Source organism: Astatotilapia calliptera, chromosome 6 (genome assembly GCF_964374335.1).
Source record: "Astatotilapia calliptera chromosome 6, fAstCal68.1, whole genome shotgun sequence".
Lineage (NCBI taxonomy): Eukaryota > Metazoa > Chordata > Actinopteri > Cichliformes > Cichlidae > Astatotilapia > Astatotilapia calliptera.
The window spans coordinates 43,288,414-43,308,681 of NC_137427.1; the positions used below are offsets into that span (position 1 = coordinate 43,288,414).

Genomic DNA, 20,268 nt, shown 5'->3' on the forward strand with positions numbered 1-20,268 from the left:
CAGACAAGGTGTTTGTGCGGAGGACCCAAATGCAGATGCATGGAGGCGGGGTGCGTTCAGCAAAAAGCAAGCTGTTTATTGGCTGATGATGAAGATACCAAGTACAAACATAAAGTTCACAAAGGGAATTTAAATCTTGGACAATCCTGGGAACAGTGAACAGACAAACTGACAAAGGCCAAGACAAGTGTGGAGAACACATCACAGGTGAACTAGACTGCAGCAGATGAGCCAAGGGAAGCAAAAACTGAAAACAAAGCACCACGACAACAGCTCACTAACATCCAGCAGGAAATGTGAAAACTGAAATCCTGCTGATATTTAGGGCAGATCAAGCCTAACCGGACTGCAACAGCCTGATGAATCTGTTTGTGTTCCATGATGCTATAAAAAATGGATGGATGTGTGCACGTTCACTATAATGCTGCACTTCTCTCTGGATAAGCTGGACACCCGATACTTTAAGAGTGCCTCAGTTTTCTGTTGCATGTCTTGACTCTGGAATAATTAACGGAAGCTGTGAGAACTTTGAGGACTGTTCTAATATCTGTCCTTCAGCCTGCACTGATATCTTGGACTCCACTCAGACTGTCTGCGCTAAGCCATTGTCAGAGCCATGGTTCAGTGAACATAGGTGCACCCTTAGACATGATTGTAGATGTGCTGAAGGTAGATGGAAGAAGGATAGGATGTATGTTTCTATAAAGATACTTAGGGACTGTCTCTCTGTTTACCAAATAGCCACAAGCCTAATCATATCATCAGTACAAGTAATAATGTTGGAGCTTAGTATGTGTGAGGCAGTAGGTGACGAGACACAAGACCTAATAGCTGAAACTTGGTCAGTAAAAAATGCCAAAAAAATCGTCAGTGTTCCTCCTGTGTGCTCAGCTGTCTTGGAGCAGTTTGAGCCTGTTTCCCTGAGTTAAGGATCCGTGGTAGTTCATCGCCTAAGATAATCACACTGCCCATCAGATCGTCTCCCCCCAAACCTCCTTAAACATAATTGGGCTTTATATCCAGAAATTAATTGACACTTTGTGTCCCATCATTTTTTAAACAGCCTCTTCTTAAAAATCACACTGTGGACCCAACTGTTCTGGTTAATTACAGGCCAATCTTGAAGCTCCCCTTTCTTTAAAAAGTTCTAGAGACAGTGATCTGCTTACAGTTGGAGGCTCACCTTGATCTTAATGAGATCTCTGAAAAGTTTCCGTTTGGTTCTAAATCACTACACAGCACTGAGACAGCACTTTTGAATGTTTTAATGACATTTTCTTAACTCTGGGTTGTAGCAGCCCTGCTGCCCTCTTGATGTTGAGCCTTTTATCCTTTCACTGTAAGACAAATGTTAAAAACCTCGGTGTGCTGTGATGCTTCCTTCAAACTGTGTAGGCAGGTGAGCGCAGTAGTCCGATCTAGCTTTTTCCATCTGAGACAGGTAGCCAAGGTAAAGCCAGACCTTCCAGCTAATGTCTTTCAGTGTGTTATTCATCTCTTCATTATGTGAAGATTACTGCCATTCTCTGCACAGGCCTCTCTTTATCATCTCCAGTTGGTCCGAAATGCCGCCGCTCGTCTGCTAACTGGCATTAAAAGGAAGGAGCCTGTGACCCCAGTGTTGGCCTCTCTACACTGGCTTCCTGTTCCTCATAGGATCCAAATTTAACTTTTTGTTTTTAAATCACTGAACAGTCGAGCCTGCTCTTACCTGTCTGAGCTCCAGAAAGAACCACGAGGTCCAGGTCAAAACGAATGCTATCCATTTCACAGTCTTAAATCTGGTGGCAACAGAGCCTTCTCCGTGGCAGGTCCCAGACTCTGGAAGAGTCTGCCTCTACATATTAGATCTACACATGTTTGGGTTAGCACACACTGACCCAAACCTCTCTTTGTTTTAACAGCCTTAGTCATTGTTGTTGTAGTTGGTTTTTGTGTCTAATGGTTTTATTCCTTCTCTTTTATTGCATCATTTTTGTGCATTTTAATTTGTAAAGCATAATGTGCAGCATGAGCAGCACTGTGGTAGGCAGTGAGCAGAGGGCCCAGTAGAGGACGTCGGGCCCTCAGGCCACGATCATGAAATCCATTTCTAATTGTTTGGTCTGAGACATTGACACTGGTGGCCTGCTGGAGGGCATCCTGTGGAGCTTTGGACATGCTCATTTTCTTTGTCCTTGCACAAATGAGGAGATATCAGTCCCCCCGATCGGTTAAAGGCTTCTACAGCCCCGTCCAACTCTCCTAGAGTAACTCCCTGTCTCCTGGACTCTCCTCCATGCTCTTGAGACTGTGCTGGGAGACACAGCAAACCTTCTGGCAATGACACATATTGATGTGCCATCCTAGAGGAGTTGTACTACCCGTGCAACCTCTGTAGGGTCCAAGTATCTCCTCATGCTACCAGTAGCAATGCTCACCCTATCCAAATGCAGAAATACTGATAAAACAGTCAGAAAAGATGAGGAGGGACAAATGTCAGTGGCCTCCACCTGTAAAACTATGCCTGCTGATTATTTCATTAACACCAAAGCTGCTGAAACTGATAAACTCCTTTGGTACTCAACTGACCAGGTAATTACCTCAGAAGTTTAACTGACTGTACTCTGATAAAAACTGTTCTTTTAATTGTATTTTGGAGCAGTATATTTAAGTTACGATAAGGTACGATCGTGGCTCAAGTGTTGGCAGTTCGTCTTGTAATCGGAAGGTTGCCGGTTCGAGCCCTGGCTCGGACAGACTCGGTCGTTGTGTCCTTGGGCAAGACACTTCACCTACCGCCTACTGGTGTTGGCCAGAGGGGCCGATGGCGCGATACGGCAGCCTCGCCTCTGTCAGTGCGCCCCAGGGCAGCTGTGGCTACACCTGTAGCTGCCTCCACCAGTGTGTGAGAGTGAAGTGAAATTTATTTCGGTCAACAACACAGATTATCATTTTACATAAAAGTACTCAATCATACAGCCTGTGGCTTATAATTATCCTATCCTTTACCCCATAGGAATAATCAAATCCTTAGCCAAGAAAATAAATAGCATTGACAAATAAGTTATATAACAGTTTGAAAATAAATCAATGATAAATCAAGAAATGAAATCAACACAAAGTTATTCATCAAACCAAATTTCCATAAGCTTGAATGATACCAATTTTTAAATTCTTCCTGAAAAATGACAAAGAAAAACACATCTTCAGTTCATCATTAAGTCCATTCCATAATTTCACTCCCAAAACTGGCACATCTATACCTAACATTGGTTTCCACTTTAGGTATTTCAAACTTATAAGACCCCCTCAAATCATATTTTCCATCTCTTAGTTTAAACATACTTAGAATACAAAGTGGAACATTCTTTTTCATCACTCGATATATCATTTCTAAAGTTTTACAATACATAATGTCCATGAATTTTAACATAGATGATCCTACAAAAACTGGTTGGTGGACTCCCTATACGCAACTTTATTTATTATTCAGATTGAATGAATAGTGGAATTGTAAAGCGGTTGAAAAGCACTATATAAATGCAATCCATTATTACATGTGGCCAAATAGCATTAAGTAAAAACTAGCTTTAATTGTGGCATATAAAAACAGTGTTTGATCTTTGTCTAATCATATCTACATGTCTACAAGAAATGTGTTTTTTTGTCTTGTTTTATTGATCATTCATGAACCTTCTAGTAAATTGAACAGAATAGATGTCACTATAAGAATGATGTGATGTTTCTTTCTATTTAGATTTGCAAAGTATTTTAAGATGGAAAATGGGACTGACTACCGCACTCTGGTCAAAGCCTATGCTATCAGGTTTGACGTCTTGGTCAATGGAAATGTGAGTGTGTAGTTTCACTGTCAGTTCACTGAATAAAGAAGTTTACATCCAGTTACCTTTATTTCACAAACACATTAATGATACAGGAATATAAATATGTGTGTAATTTTTTAAAATATATTTTTAAATGATACATCTATAGTCTTGATTGTCATGTTTCTGTTGTTGTTTGTGAATAAAAGAAGAAAACACAAAACACCAGGACTTTTTTGTACCGATCTTCTCCAGGAAACTGAACCTGACTCATACTCTTGTTTTGCAGGCAGGAAAGTTCAACATGATCCCTACACTCATTAACATGGTTGCAGCCTTTACATCAGTGGGAGTGGTGAGTTAACGTTTAGATTTAATCAAATCGTTATAAATGTTTAATTCAGGAGTTTTGTTAAGATTAGTCAATTCTAAAAAGCAAAAGTTTTCCTCTTATCTTTTTCTACCCTTTAAAAAGGAAAATGGAAAGCCTGACATAAAAAATTTTGGTCTAAGAACTGAAGGTGGCTTTGAAGCAGCTTACACCTCAAATGTAAGCCAAAAATCAGGAAGGGGTCTTTATTATTAAGTGGAAAAAATCCAGAGCTACTTGGCCCTGTGTGAAAAGTTCATTGTCCCCTAAGCCTAACAACTGGTTGGGAATTTGAACAGATGTGCGGACATTCTCCATCATGTTTTGGTAAACAGCAGAAGTCGTGCTTCCATTTACCACAGCAAGTCTTCCAGGTGCTGATGCAGCAAAACAGCCCCAGACCATCACGCTGACACCAACATATGTTACTGTGGTATGTTTTCTGAAATGCTGTTACTGTTACTCCAGATGTAATGGGACACACACCTTCAACATTTGTCTCGTCAGTCCACAGAGTGTTTTTCCAAAAGCCTGGGGGACCATCAAGATGTTTTCTGGTAAACAAGCCTTTATGGTTCTTTTGCTCAGCAGTGGGTTTCGTCTTTGAACTCTGCCATCTGGGCAACAATGGCCTGCATGGCGGAGTCATGAACACTGACCTTAACTGAGGCAAGTCAGGCCTGCAGTTCTTTGGATGTTGTTCTGGGCTCTTTTGTGACCTGCTGGATCAGTCGTTGTAGCACCTTTGGGGTATCTTTGGTCAGCAATCAATTTTTCACTCAGAGCCATGTAGGTTTGGGTTTTATTTCCCCGTAATAATAAATACCTTCATTTTGTGTACTTGTGTTATCTTGGTACCTGGACTGGTTCTTACAGAGCACTTTTCCACTATAACTGCTTTTTCTATTTAACATTCACACACATTCATTTTCCAATGGATGCATCAGAGAGGAGCTTGGGGTTAGTATCTTTCCCAAGGACATTTGGCATGCAGACTGGACCAGCCAGGGGAACAAACCACCAGCCTTACAAGTAGTAGGTGACCTGCTCTACCACCTGAGTTACAGCCTCCCCTTAAATTGGTGTGGTGATCCGAAACATTTAAGTGTGACAAACATACAAAAAAATAGGAAATCATGAAGGGGGCAAACATGTATTCGCACCACTGTGTGTGTGGTGTCCCTATCCCATGAAAATAAAAGCCTTTTATTACATATTAAAACCTATCAGAAGTTCCTGGACCACAATCTTTCCAATTTTCTTTATTACTGTAATTCCCTTCAATGACCATTATTGTTTCTTCTTACTTTCTAATTTAGATTTAAAGAATGTTTTGAAAATGCTCATGAAAGTGAGTTCATGAGCATTTTCTGCATCTGAAATTAGAGAAGATCCATTAGTGTCATCGTTGTCAGTCAAAAATATATCAAACATCTGCAACTGCTTGTTTTCAGGATGAAACAACCAACATGTGCAACACCGCTTCATTTTTCCAAATTAAGGGACATTCATATCATTAGTTTATTTGCTGTTGTTTTCTAAACTTACAATAGATTTTCTATGTTTAGACCCGAACTCTTTCATGGCATGCATTTTTAAACTCTCTTTGCTATTTAGGCTGTTTGGGACCTGATTAATGTAAAAACAAAGAATTACCAGATTTTTTTTACCTGATTTTTCTTTCTGAGAGAAATGAGATCCACATATGAGGATATTTGCTTTAAATTTTGATAGAACAGAGGCAGTATAATGTCCTCGTAATTGGAAATCAGGCCCTTGTAGAGCAACATTTTGTATTTTGGTCTAGATATCCCAAAATGTGATGTCCACATATGTGGACGCCAGGTCCTAGGAAGTTAATATATTTATTTAGGCCACTTATATTTGGAAGCCAGGATTATTAAATAAATACATAATGGGTTACATTTGAGGTGTGATTAAAAAAAGTCCCAAATTGATGAATATTGACAAAAAGGTAAAGCATCCATGATGCTTCACACAAAATTTTGGTTAGGTTGGAAAAGAGGTTGATTTTATTTCTCAGTAGAAGTTCAAGGTTAGTGGGGAAATCAGTGCTCAGTGTTCAGAAACAGACAGCTAGAGAACAATCTGAAAATAGCAGCTGTGCTTGAAGATGTCTGCACATGTCCTAGAAAATGATCTTAAACTGGTGATCATCAAAAATTCAATCAGGTTAGACTTTTGATTTTTATTGGCCTTAAATACCAGAAAAAATGAACTGAAACTAAATGGAAATGAAGCTGTGGACCAAGGGGTGGTGACAAGTGACATTTTGGAGGTTGAAGGGGCTTGTTTGTAATTATTATTATTATAATTATAATTATTATCATTATTATTATTACGTAGGGAACAGTGCTGTGTGACATCATACTGCTCAACTTCCTGAAAGGTGCGGAGCAATACAAGGCCAAGAAATTTGAAGAGGTAAAATACCCAGCTCTTAATCACGTTTTAATGTGCACGTTATCTGATTTTTATTGGTGACCATGTTGCTGACATGTAAGGTTAAAACATTATTACATTAAAACACAAAAAGGCTCAAAGTTCAGCAGAACGCAATTTGGAAAAAGTGCGTTTTAAAAAATGTTTTTAAAAAGGACACCCAGCTTGAACCCCTTTCACTTTTGGCAATTCATTCAAATTCTTGGGGTCTTAGATCATATTTAACTCTTGACTCTCTTTTCTGAACTAATCAGATTTCAGGCCTGCTTAAAGAACAACTGTTGCGGGTTCAGATATTGAGGGTGAACACAAAAACAATAATGGTCCAGAAGAGCTTCGGTCAAACAATGATTTTAATGAACACATGCGTGGGGAGATGAATACTGCACACAGACAGCATCGATCTCCAAATGGTGGAGCATTACTCAAACTCTTATAGCCACTGTTGACCCCCACCTAGTCGTAAAAGCCTAAACATTCACATTTTCCTAACTCCTAGCGAGCCTGACTTATGGCCTTGGCTCCCTATTTTGTCTGCCTTTAACAACGGTGGGAGTGAAGCTCCCGTGGAATGTGCTCTGTCTCCTCTACTATCAGAAAAAGCAAAGTCCTGACTCTCTGAAAACAGTATTTCTTATAACTATAACAGGGAGTGCAGAATTATTAGGCAAGTTGTATTTGTGAGGAATAATGTTATTATTGAACAACAACCATGTTCTCAATGAACCCAAAAAACTCATTAATATCAAAGCTGAATGTTTCTGGAAGTAGTTTTTAGTTTGTTTTTAGTTTTAGCTATTTTAGGGGGATATCTGTGTGTGCAGGTGACTATTACTGTGCATAATTATTAGGCAACTTAACAAAAAACAAATATATACCCATTTCAATCATTTATTTTTACCAGTGACACCAATATAACATCTCCACATTCACAAATATACATTTCTGACATTCAAAAACAAAACAAATCAGCGACCAATATAGCCACCTTTCTTTGCAAGGACACTCAAAAGCCTGCCATCCATGGATTCTGTCAGTGTTTTGATCTGTTCACCATCAACATTGCGTGCAGCAGCAACCACAGCCTCCCAGACACTGTTCAGAGAGGTGTACTGTTTTCCCTCCTTGTAAATCTCACATTTGATGATGGACCACAGGTTCTCAATGGGGTTCAGATCAGGTGAACAAGGAGGCCATGTCATTAGTTTTTCTTCTTTTATACCCTTTCTTGCCAGCCACGCTGTGGAGTATGGGCAGAAATCTGTGCCATCAGAAACTGAATTTGAATAAGTTAAATTTGAATTTGAATTGCTAGTAAAACGTAGTTCTATTAATCTGCGCTTGAACCGGAACCGGATGTAAGTTCCAAAAAACTGAATTGTAGAACTGAAACTGAATGGTGAGAAGTGAAACTGAAATTATTCGAGAGCTGAATTTTTAAAGGATAAAATGCAGTTTCAAAGCAAATCAATTCATTTTCAAAATATAAAATTCAATTTCAATTTAGTGATGATCATTTTCAAACCATAAATTCAATTTCAAATTAGACTAATTCAAATTCAGTTTTCAAAAGCATTTATTCAAGTTACAATTCAGATTCAATCTGAGCAATTCAAATTCAAATTGAACTTATTCAAATTCAGTTTCTGATGGCACAGATTTCTGCCCATAGTGGAGTACTTGGACGCGTGTGATGGAGCATTGTCCTGCATGAAAATCATGTTTTTCTTGAAGGATGCAGACTTCTTCCTGTACCACTGCTTGAAGAAGGTGTCTTCCAGAAACTGGCAGTAGGACTGGGAGTTGAGCTTGACTCCATCCTCAACCCGAAAAGGCCCCACAAGCTCATCTTTGATGATACCAGCCCAAACCAGTACTCCACCTCCACCTTGCTGGCGTCTGAGTGGGACTGGAGCTCTCTGCCCTTTACCAATCCAGCCACGGGCCCATCCATCTGGCCCATCAAGACTCACTCTCATTTCATTAGTCCATAAAACCTTAGAAAAACCAGTCTTGAGATATTTCTTGGCCCAGTCTTGACGTTTCAGCTTGTGTGTCTTGTTCAGTGGTGGTCGTCTTTCAGCCTTTCTTACCTTGGCCATGTCTCTGAGTATTGCACACCTTGTGCTTTTGGGCACTCCAGTGATGTTGCAGCTCTGAAATATGGCCAAACTGGTGGCAAGTGGCATCTTGGCAGCTGCACGCTTGACTTTTCTAGTAAGTAAGTAAGTAAAATTTTATTTATATAGCACATTTCTAGATAGAGATCACAAAGTGCTTTACAAGATATAACAGATTAAAAAGACAAAATACAAACAAAGTTAGCAAAAGGCAGTTTTAAAAAGATGTGTTTTTAGCTGTTTTTTAAAAGTAATCAATGAATCAGCGGATCGTAAGTCCTGAGGAAGGGAATTCCACAGTCTGGCGGCCACAGTAGCAAAAGCTCTATCCCCCCTAGTTTTCAGTCTCGTATACTGAATGACAAGTAGGCCCTGACTACTCGACCTCAGAGACCTACTAGGGGCATAGGGCTGTAAAAGTTCAATGATATATGGTGGTGCTTGTTGTTGAAGAGCCTTGAAAGTTAAAACCAAAATCTTAAACTGGACTCTAAATTCAACAGGAAGCCAATGTAACTGCATGAGCAACGGTGTTATATGTGAAAATTTAGAAGCTTTCGTCAAAAGTCTTGCTGCAGCATTCTGAACGATCTGCAGACGCTCCAAAGAACCTTTATTTAAACAAGTAAACAGGGAATTGCAATAGTCCAGTCGTGAAGAGATAAAAGCATGAATAACAATCTCCAGTTCGGTATAGGATATAATAGAGCTCAATTTAGAAATATTTCTTAAATGATAAAAGCAAGACCGAACAAGAGATTTAACATGACTATCTAACGTAAGAGCAGGATCAAGGATAATCCCTAAGTTCCTGACAGATGGTTTTACAAACGTTGAAAGAGGACCAAGAGCATTTATTATACTGGGTATATGTCTATCTGGGGCACATAAGAGGACTTCGGTTTTACTTTCATTTAGTTGGAGGAAGTTTTCAGCCATCCAGCCTTTAATGGTTTCCAAGCACACATTTAAAAGCCGCAGCTTAGAAGCCTCTTCCGGTTTAAAAGATATATAGAGTTGTATATCGTCTGCATAACAATGGTAACAAATATCCTCAAAAGGGCTCAAAATGTGCTGAAGAGGGAGTAAATAAACTAAAAACAGTAATGGCCCTAGCACAGAGCCTTGTGGCACACCAAAAGACAGGGACGCAGAAGATGATCTATACTTAGAAACTGCCACAGAAGAATATCGTTCAGAGAGATACGAGGAGAACCATTTCAATGCAGTCCCAGAGACACCAACCCAGTGTTTCAGCCTGTTAAGTAAAATATAGTGGTCAACAGTATCAAAGGCCGCCGTAAGATCCAACATTAAGAGAACAGAACATTTACCTGCATCGCTTTGTAACAAAATGTCATTAGAAACTCTAAGAAGGGCTGTTTCAGTGGAATGAACTTTACGAAAGCCAGATTGAAATTTGTCGAAAATACTATATTTATCTAAAACTGCTGTAAGCTGCTTAGCCACGATCTTCTCTAGAATCTTAGCAATTAACGGAATTTTTGAGATCGGTCTATAATTGCTAGTGAGAGATGGGTCCAGCATAGGCTTTTTTAACAAGGGATGTATAACAGCAGTTTTAAAATAGGCAGGGACTATGCCCGAGGCCAAGGAGGTATTAATTATAGTAAGAATACAGGGACCAGTAGAGTAAAAGACATTTTTAAATAATGATGCAGGTAAAAAATCAAGAGAGCAAGAGGATAATTTTGTTGCACTAACTATTTTTCCCAGCTCTGGTAGTGAAACAGGTGAAAAACCTTCTAAAACAACAGGCCGAGCTGGCGTGGGAACAGACAGCGCAGACGCTGAAAAAGACAGGTTTTTCCTTATGTTGCTAATTTTTTCTAAAAAGAAAGCAAGAAAAGTTTCACAATCTTCAACAGAAGAAATAATAGCAGCAGGTGGAGCAGGAGTAATAATATTAGTAATAGTATCAAATAAAACTTTAGGATTACCTCTGCTCCTTGCAACCAACTGAGAAAAGTAAGCAGCCCTCGCAACTCTAATAGTATTGTTAAAGGAGGCTAAAAGATCCTTTAAATAGAGGAGATGAACATTTAAGTGCGTTTTCCTCCATAACCGCTCGGCTTTACGACAATTACGTTTTATAAGACGAATGTTGTCATTTAACCAGGGTACAGACTTGGAAACAGGCACAGGTCTCATTTTAATCGGACAGATTTCATCTAAGATCGAAAGACAATGATAATTGAATAGATCTATAGAAAAATCAACATCGTTTTGTGGGGATAATGTTAAATTAAAAACATCAGAGAACTTCTGTGCTGTGGAGGAGTCTAAAGTGCGGGAAATAACTGTCCGATGAACAGGAGACATAGGCTCATAAAAAGACATATTAAAAAAGACACAATAATGGTCAGAAATAAAAATGTCCTTAGAACAGATATAATCAATATTCAGACCCAAAGAAAAAACAAGGTCCAGTGTATGGCCTTTGTTATGTGTGGGGCCAGATACATGTTGGATAAAATGAAAAGAGTCCATGATACTGGTAAAACTCCTAGCAAAGCGGTCGGACTCATCATCAATATGTATATTAAAATCTCCCACAAGAAGCAATTTAGACAACCTCATAGTAGAGGACAGAAAATCACTAAACTCGGCTAAAAACGAGTTGTTTGGGCCAGGAGGGCGATAGACCAACGCACAGTAAAAAGGATCCTTCTTTCCAATTTTGATGAGCTGCAATTCAAAAGACAGAAAGTGTCCAACTTTCACTGAACGGCAGTTAAAACGGCTCCGATATGCCACCGCGAGGCCTCCTCCACGACCAGATCCTCGAGGCTGGCTAATGACAGAGAAGCCATTTGGGCACATTTCAATAGTAGACGAATAATCCGACCCCCGTTGCCAGGTCTCAGTCAAGAGCAGGAAGTCCAGATTTTTAGAAACAATAAAATCGTTAAGCACAAACGATTTATTCGTCAAAGATCGGGCATTAAAGAGCGCCATAGACAGCGGGGTGAAAACATTGTTGTTGGAAGAAGCTAGAGTTTCTCGAATTAAAGGGCGTAAATTCTCGGGATCAGACCCTTCACGTTCATATATTCCACTCACCGAGGGGATGAAAAGCCAGTCGGCAGGAGAGTCTGGATGAACCCTTCTGAGATAACACGGCCTTGGAAAGCCGGGCCCCCTATATCCAAGTAGGGCCTTGGGAGACAGATTCCTCTCCATATAGCTGTCATGTGCGTAGGCAACGGAAAACGCCCGACATCGCTTTCCAATTCGTCCCCGCCGCCAGAGGAGCCTAAGCTTCACCTGGATGCCCGATCTCTTTCCTCTTCTTCTCCGTAGTCTACGGGGAACGCTGAAAGCGCTGGCCGAAGATCCAGTCACAGGCAGAGGGTGGAAGGTACCAAAGGAGTGCGGAGAAAAGTGTGGAGAATGGAAAGTCCCACAAAAGGAAGGAGAAAAAACATCTTTGGCCGTCATTGACGAACGGATGGATAACAGCGTCAGACGATCGTAGACCAAGGCAGCCAGTACATCATTAAAACAGTTAAAAAACAGCAGAGTAGAAAGAAAAAACACGACAATAGAGCGAGACCAACTACACCCGGCAGCGGCGAAGCCAAACACAGGCGCCATCATGCCGGAAGTTCTCAGTTCATGGGCAGTTATTTTGCGCCTTGGTTTTTCCACACGCTTCTTGCGACTCTGTTGGCTATTTTGAATGAAACGCTTGATTGTTCGATGATCATGCTTCAGAAGCTTTGCAATTTTGAGACTGCTGCATCCCTCTGCAAGATATCTCACTATTTTTGACTTTTCTGAGCCTGTCAAGTCCTTCTTTTGACCCATTTTGCCAAAGGAAAGGACGTTGCCTAATAATTATGCACACCTGATATAGGGTGTTGATGTCATTAGACCACACCCCTTCTCATTACAGAGATGCACATCACCTAATATGCTTAATTGGTAGTAGGCTTTCGAGCCTATACAGCTTGGAGTAGGACAACATGCATGAAGAGGATGATGTGGACAAAATACTCATTTGCCTAATAATTCTGCATTCCCTGTATAATGCATCATAAACAATATCATTCATTCACAATAAATCAGCAGTCTAATGTAATACAAATAAGTTTAACACATGTAATAGTTATCACCTTCTTCTAATTCAGGAGAATGCAAACTAAAACTACATAATAGCTTCACAATCCTTAATCAGGGGCATAACATGGCGTAAGATAATATTATAATCTCACACAACCTTACTGTAAATGCAACAAAAACGTGTGAATAATAATGGATCCAAACTGCAGGCTGCTGAAGTGGAGGGTGAGTTTATTTGCAACCAAAAGGTACAACAGACTGGGTGGCGAGGAACAGAACGGTGAAAACTCTAAACTGGGAAAACTAAATAAAACACTAACCGGAATACGAACGTGACTTGCAGGGAGAATGACCAGAGAATCAACACAGAAGGGTGGAAGGGAAATAACACAGACGAACCAGCAATTACTATGACAGAAGACACAACTTAAATACACTCAGAGAACACAGGGAGATTACATACAGGTGGGAACACAGCTGGGAGTGATTAACATGACGAGACTAGGGAGGCAAACTGAAAACACTCACATAAGACACAGACCTTCACAATAAAACAGGAACTTACACAAGAAAAGACACAAACTAAGAAACGCGGACTAGATACAGGAACACACGGGAAGAACAGAGTAAACACTAACCAGAGAATTAACAGAACCACAATCACGAAGAGAAAACACAAAACGCTGGGTCAAAAGGACCCAGGATCATGACAAGTTTCTTATTGTGATAGCCCGGTCCTGTGTGCAGCTGTGTTCTCTTTCCCTGCTTATCTCATGTGTGTGTATTTAAGCCCATAGTTTTCCTTTTTATATTTTGTGTCTAAGCGTTTTGCTGTGCGGCCCCTGTTTAGGACTACCTTTAAAACCTGGTTTCTTCAGCCAGCTGGACTTGCTGCCTCACCTAAATAAAGGTGTATTTTTGTCTATTATTTACCACGACACTAGTGATGTGTTGGTCCCAAACGAACAAACTCTTAGAGCCGGCTCTTTGAAGTGAACGATGCGAGCCGGCTCCTAATTGGGAGCCGTGATTTTTTTTTTTCTTTCTCCCATCCTCTCTCTCGCACTTTTTTCGGCTTCACTCCGCATGCGAGCCTTGTGCTTTACGCTGGAAAGAGGGGAGAGGGGCGGTAGTTACACTCGCAGTCAAAGCGTTCTCACTCCCGAAGCGTAACATGTCGACGTTTTGTCACGTCCCGCGGCGTTCCTGAGGAACGCGAAAGGAGACCTTCGGCGTTCTTATGGTACGCGGCGGGTCATGGCTGGAATCCAGTGCAATGACGCTCCCGCGGTAATAACCCAGCCCTAAACCTAACCTTATCCCTAGCCCTGACCATAACCTTATTCCTGACCTTAACCAGGACTTTAATGATGTTAAATAGCGTGTTTCTAAGCGATTTGAAGAAAAAGAGCAAACATGTGTAGATTCAGTCCAGACGGTTCGCATATTTCCTCTTTTTTCCGAGGTCGTCATTTAGGAACGTGGTGGGTAGCCGAAAACGTAATATGGTGATGATTTGTCACCTAGCGTAAAATGTTACGCTTTGGGAGTGAGAACGGGTTGTCGCAGTAGCACAGAGAGAGAAAGAGAGCCAGGGACAACAACGTCACATTAGAAAGGTATAGTAATCATCCACAACTATTTTCAGTTGCAGATGATAAAGGATTCAGAAAGTTTATTCATGCATTGAAGCCTATGTATGCAATTCCAAGCAGGAAACACCCTAGGCCTATATGACTGAGAATGTGCATCTTCTTTTTGTTTTGTTTTGTTACGCTTTAAATTTGTTTAAAAGGAAAAAGCTGAAAATTTAAATAGTTAAAAGTTGAAATGTAAATAGTTGTTTTATTGTATTTTATAATTTATTTATGACATTTTATGTGGAGTGAATAAATAAAAGTATATTTACAGTGGCCCCTAGAGACAAATCATGTACAAATTCCAAAACACAGCAGAAATGCTCCAGGATCCTAGTGGCTACACAAGCCAGCAAGTACCAACGACCAGATTTGGTGTGTGGTAGTAACAGGTAAATGAACACTTTTTAAAAAACCATTTGAATATATATGAGTGTTTGTGTATAAATACACAAACAATACACATATGCTTTCAGTTGTGTAATTTAAATGATCTAGGTAGCTGTTTTGGAAGTTTAGTTAACGCTAGAAATGTGTTTTTGTCACGGCGGGGTGCACCGATGTGTGTGGAAACAGGACCCAAAAGCAGATGACGACGAGGAGTAGTAAGGTTTTAACGGAAAAGTGATCCTTTAATGATAACGGCAAGGAAAAACCAGGAAACCAAAGCAAACTGTCAAAACACTAAGAAACAAAACACTAAGAGGTACTAAGACCAAAAACTATAACTATAACTGTGGTGGAAAATAACAGGCTAAGACTAAGACTATAACTGTAACTCTGGTGAGATAAACAGACGACCCGACAATGGCATGCAGAAAACAAAGGGCTTAAATACATACATGAGGTGATCAGGGGAAGTGGAGACACATGGGGGAACAGCTGACTGACATAAACCTAATGACAGGACCAGGAGAGGAAAGCTAAATACAATGAACAAAGAACACATGACACTGTCAGAATAAAACAGGAAACACTAAAACTAGACATGACAATACAAACTTAACAAACCTAATGCGTGATGAATGATACAAGAACCCAAAACATAGAAAACCAGAGGAACAATAAACAATAACTGCCCAAACTAAAGACAGATAGGAAATGACACAAAACTAATCACATAACAAAATGAGACAAATACAAACATGAACTCAGAGTGCTGGGTCAGAGACCCAGCCTGTGACAGAGCCCCCCCCCCTCAAGGGCGGATTCCAGACGCCCGAAAACAACCAGAAAACAAACACAAAAACAAAACCACAACAACCCACCCAGGGCGGGCGGAGGGGGACCAGGACGGAGGGCTGGAAACAAAACCACAAAACACAAAGCGAAAACACAGAGCAAACACAACAAGGGCACAAGAGGCCGAGACCCAGCTCCAGGAGGGCGACCATGAACCCGGCAGAACAGGAGTGAATGGCGAAGCAGTTCAGGTGGCCGCCCCGGAGGTTGACAGCAAAACAAAAGAAAGTTCAAAAGTTCAGGCGGCCGACCAGGAGGCCAACGGTCCAGCAGTCCAAAATCCATGAGCTCAGGGGGCCGACCCGGAGGTCGAGAGCACAGCAGGTCAGAGGTCAAAGGTTCAGGGGGCCGACCCGGAGGTCGAGAGCACAGCAGGTCACAGTTCATCAGTTCAGGCGGCTGACCCCGATGGCAACGAAGTCCAGCTGACGGCCCGGAAAGCGGCCGGCGATTCCGAGGGGCAAAACGCGGCTTGGGCAGCGGCAGCACAGCCGCGGGACCAGGCGAGGCCGACACAGAAACAGAGGCCGATGCTGGACCAGGCGAAGCAGAAGCCGAAGCCGGACCAGGCGAGGGCGAAGCAGAAGCCAAGGCCGAAGCCGGACCCAGCGAGGGCGAAGCAGGAGCTAAGGTCGAAGCTGGACCAGGCGAAGCACAGGCCGAAGCTGGACCAGGCAGAGGCGAAGCAGGAACAGAGGCTGATGCTGGACCTGACGATGGCGAAGCAGAGGCAGAAACTGGACCAGGCGAAGCAGAGGCAGAAGCTGGACCAGGCGAAGCAGAGGGAGAAGCTGGACCAGGCGAAGCAGGAGCAGAGGCAGAAGCTGGACCAGGCGTAGCAGAAGCTGAGGCTGGACCAGGCGAAGCAGAGGCAGAAACTGGACCAGGCGAAGCAGAGGCATAAGCTGGACCAGGCGAAGCAGAGGCAGAAGCTGGACCAGGCGAAGCAGGAGCAGAGGCAGAAGCTGGACCAGGCGTAGCAGAAGCTGAGGCTGGACCAGGCGAAGCACAGGCTGAGGCTGGACCAGGCGAAGCACAGGCTGAAGCTGGACCAGGCGAAGCAGAAGCACAGGCTGAAGCTGGACCAGGCGAAGCAGAAGCCGAAGCCGAAGCTGGACCAGGCGAAGCACAGGCTGAAGCTGGACCAGGCGAAGCAGAAGCCGAAGCCGAAGCTGGACCAGGCGAAGCAGAAGCCGAAGCCGAAGCTGGACCAGGCGAAGCACAGGCTGGAGCTGGACCAGGCGAAGCAGAAGCACAGGCTGGAGCCGGACCAGGCAAAGAAGAAGCACAGGCTGGAGCCGGACCAGGCGAAGCACAGGCTGGAGCCGGACCAGGCGAAGCACAGGCTGGAGCTGGACCAGGCGAAGCAGAGGCAGAGGCTGGACCAGGCGTAGCAGAGGCAGAGGCTGGACCAGGCGTAGCAGAGGCAGAACCAGGTGACAGTGAGGCAGCCACAGGTGGTGGCTGGACGGGCTCCTCGGGCCCCCCAGCTGACGTGGCAGGAGGCTGTGTAAGTTGCAGCAACACACAGTCTATAGTGGGTGAAATGAGTTTGTATGAGTTCTCAGACTGAGGTGTGGCAGAACCAGGCGAGGCGTCGTCCTCAGGCTGAGGCGCAGAAGCAGCAAGCGGTAGCAGGTGGCGGCATGGGAGCCGCAGGTGGTGGCGCTGCAGCCACAGGTGGTGAAACAGAAGGTGGCCAGACGGGCTCCTCGAGCCCGCCAGCTGACGAGGCGTGAAGCTGGACGGGCTCCTCGGGCCCTCCAGCTGACGTGGCATGAGGCTGGTGCGGTTCTCCTGAACCCCCAGCAGACGAAACATGAAACTGGCTGGGTTCTCCCGAACCTCCAGCAGACGAGACATGAAGCTGGCTGGGTTCTCCCGAACCTCCAGCAGACGAAACATGAAGCTGGCTGGGTTCTCCAGAACCTCCAGCAGTCATAATACAATTTGTTTTGTCTCACTCGAACTGAAGATCAGGGGTCTGGATCTATAATGATACAAACTCTTTTTCTCTCTTTCTGTAGGTGTCCGACAACCCATCCGAAGGCAATGGACTGTATCGTTCCCAACTGTCTCTCAGACAAACCATGACAAAGTCCAATGACTCAGGGGCATTTTCTATTGAACCTTACAGCTAAATGGACAGCATACGTGTTTATTTCATGTTTTATTATCCAGCAGTACCAAGGTGAAACCATGTCTTTATGTTGTTAGAGATAATACGTAGAATGCTGAATTATTGCTGCTTTGCACTGATTCAAGTTGGATACAAACAAGGACAAAGACATAAAATGAAAACAAAAGCATGACTATCTTTGCATGACTATCATTTGGCATGCGACAGGAGCTCAGGATTTCTGATGTGGTCTGGCTTTTGAAAAGAAATGAGAACTGACTGAAGTTACCGTTTTAACAATAAAGTTAGAAACAAGATAACTGTGATGAACTGGTTCTTGTTTAGTATTTCTATTGTGATTTCCACTCTCATTCATTTACTAGTGATGTGCGGATCGATCCTGAAATATCGATTCCTCCGATACCAATCATTTATGTTCTTGAATCGATTCTCACATTAAAATATCAAAATTTTAGTAATTTAGGGTAAATTTGTAGTTTATCATTAACAAGAACACAGTGGAAAGAAACTATAACATTCTAATTGCCTACATTCAAAGGAACTACTTCCTCTTCCGCCTTTCATAGTCATGTGCGAAATACGGCTGTATAAATGTCTCGCAGCCCCTGGTGTGCGCACTCACAACAATGGCTGAGCGTAATTGTGTGGACGTATTTTACCTCCACAAACTTACCAACCTTGAGACCTCAGAATCAGGGAGACATTCAAAAGGGCTGTTTATTACAGTGTTTATTTATCGGATAAAATACGTTAAATGTCACCGTTATTATTGGCCGGCCCGGAAACAGCGGGGGTGTCCAAATTCAGAGGCTGCTTCCACCTGAGGACCCGGCCTTCGCGGTCTAAAGAAAGCCAGGTAGTACCTCACGAGCTCCATCGGTGGAGTGAAACTCTGCCGTCTGCTTCTTGCTCTCTAAAATATAACCGGGCGCTGACGTAAACTCTCGACTGTCTCACACTTTGTTTATTTAGTTTTATTCAGCTGTGTGAAAACCCGGAGGAACCCTCCCGAGGGATTAATAAAGTTACATGTAATTTAATCTAATCTAATAACTTTAATCTCAGCCAAACCAATTTAATCACGAACAAATAAAACACTGAAAAAGCCAAACAATAACATTTTTAAGTTATCAAAGTGACTTATATATCATGTTTAACCCGAGTAGCGAAAGACCGCGGGGGTTTGAAGACGATGTGTCGGTCGGCTCAGATATTTGAAGTTTACACAGCTACATTCTGAAAATATGTTAAAAGTTTTTTTGCGACCCAGAAAGAGAAAAAAGAGTAATATTAAAACTAAGTCGCTGCCTCCATTGTTGGAAACTGGAATTGGCTGGGCCGCGCTATGAATTCTGCGATATGGTTTTTCAATTTTGTTGTCCGGGTGGAAAATTGGAGAAATTCAGGAGAATGGTGGCTCTGGGAGATTTTTGGGAGGGGCACTGAAATTCAGGATTCTCCCGGAAAAATCGGGAGGGTTGGCATGTATGGTTGTGGCAACATCACTAACCTTGTCAAACACCTCAGAGTAAATCATATCACAGAATATGACGAGCGTATGTTGAGACGAACTGAAGAGGAGGACAGGGACAGGTGCTGCTAGGGCGAGACAGACGTCTCTCATGGAGTTCTTTAGTGCTGCAGGCAGGCAACGTGTTCAAATATGCACAACTTCAGGTTTTTATTTCTATATGATGAACTCTGCATTATTAAGTGATAAGAACAAGTAATCTGATGTCCTGTAATCATTATGACGCTATAATTTGAGATACAATTAATAAAATAAGTTTTTGTACAAAGTATCGGTAAATGGCCTATATAGCGCTTTACTAGTCCCTAAGGACCCCAAAGCGCTTTACATATCCACCCATTCACAAACTGGTGATGGCAGCTACATTGTAGCCACAGCCACCCTGGGGCGCACTGACAGAGGCAAGGCTGCCGGACACTGGCGCCACCGGGCCCTCTGACCACAGTAGGCAACGGGTGAAGTGTCTTGCCCAAGGACACAATGACCGAGACTGTCCAAGCCGGGGCTAGAACCGCCAACCTTCCGATTACAAGGTGAACTTCCAACTCTTGAGCCACAATCGCCCCATCGGTATCGGATCAGTATCGTCGATACGACCCTGAATATTACTTGGTATCGGATCGGAAAGGAAATCAGTGGTATCGCACATCACTATCATTTACGGTGTGTAATATAGACTGATTGTGGTTTGGTTAGATGACAGCAGATACGACCTGATATGGTTTTTCAACCATAGTGATGGAAAGCTTGGTATCCTTTCTTCATCTTCTTGTTCTTCTTTGTGCCACAGTGGGTCACCTGCCTCCATCTTGCCCTATCTCTACCATTCTTTCCTGTAACATCAACCCTCTGTGAATCTTTCCTGCAATCTAC

The 20,268-nt window shown here is 42.6% G+C and overlaps 1 protein-coding gene across 2 annotated transcripts in view; it reads left to right on the forward strand.

The window, feature by feature from the left end:
• The window catches only part of p2rx3b (purinergic receptor P2X, ligand-gated ion channel, 3b), a 39,049-nt gene extending 20,880 nt beyond the window's left edge, over window positions 1-18,169 (forward strand). The window contains exons 9-12 of one of the 2 annotated variants that reach the window (XM_026172150.2): window positions 3,740-3,833; window positions 4,096-4,161; window positions 6,544-6,621; window positions 17,752-18,169. In XM_026172150.2, the coding sequence (XP_026027935.1) occupies window positions 3,740-3,833; window positions 4,096-4,161; window positions 6,544-6,621; window positions 17,752-17,865 (352 nt within the window). In that variant the 3' untranslated portion in view covers window positions 17,866-18,169. The remainder of the gene's footprint in view (window positions 1-3,739; window positions 3,834-4,095; window positions 4,162-6,543; window positions 6,622-17,751) is intronic. The other variant, XM_080303287.1, reaches the window with a different exon arrangement.
• Window positions 18,170-20,268: the final 2,099 nt, after the last annotated feature.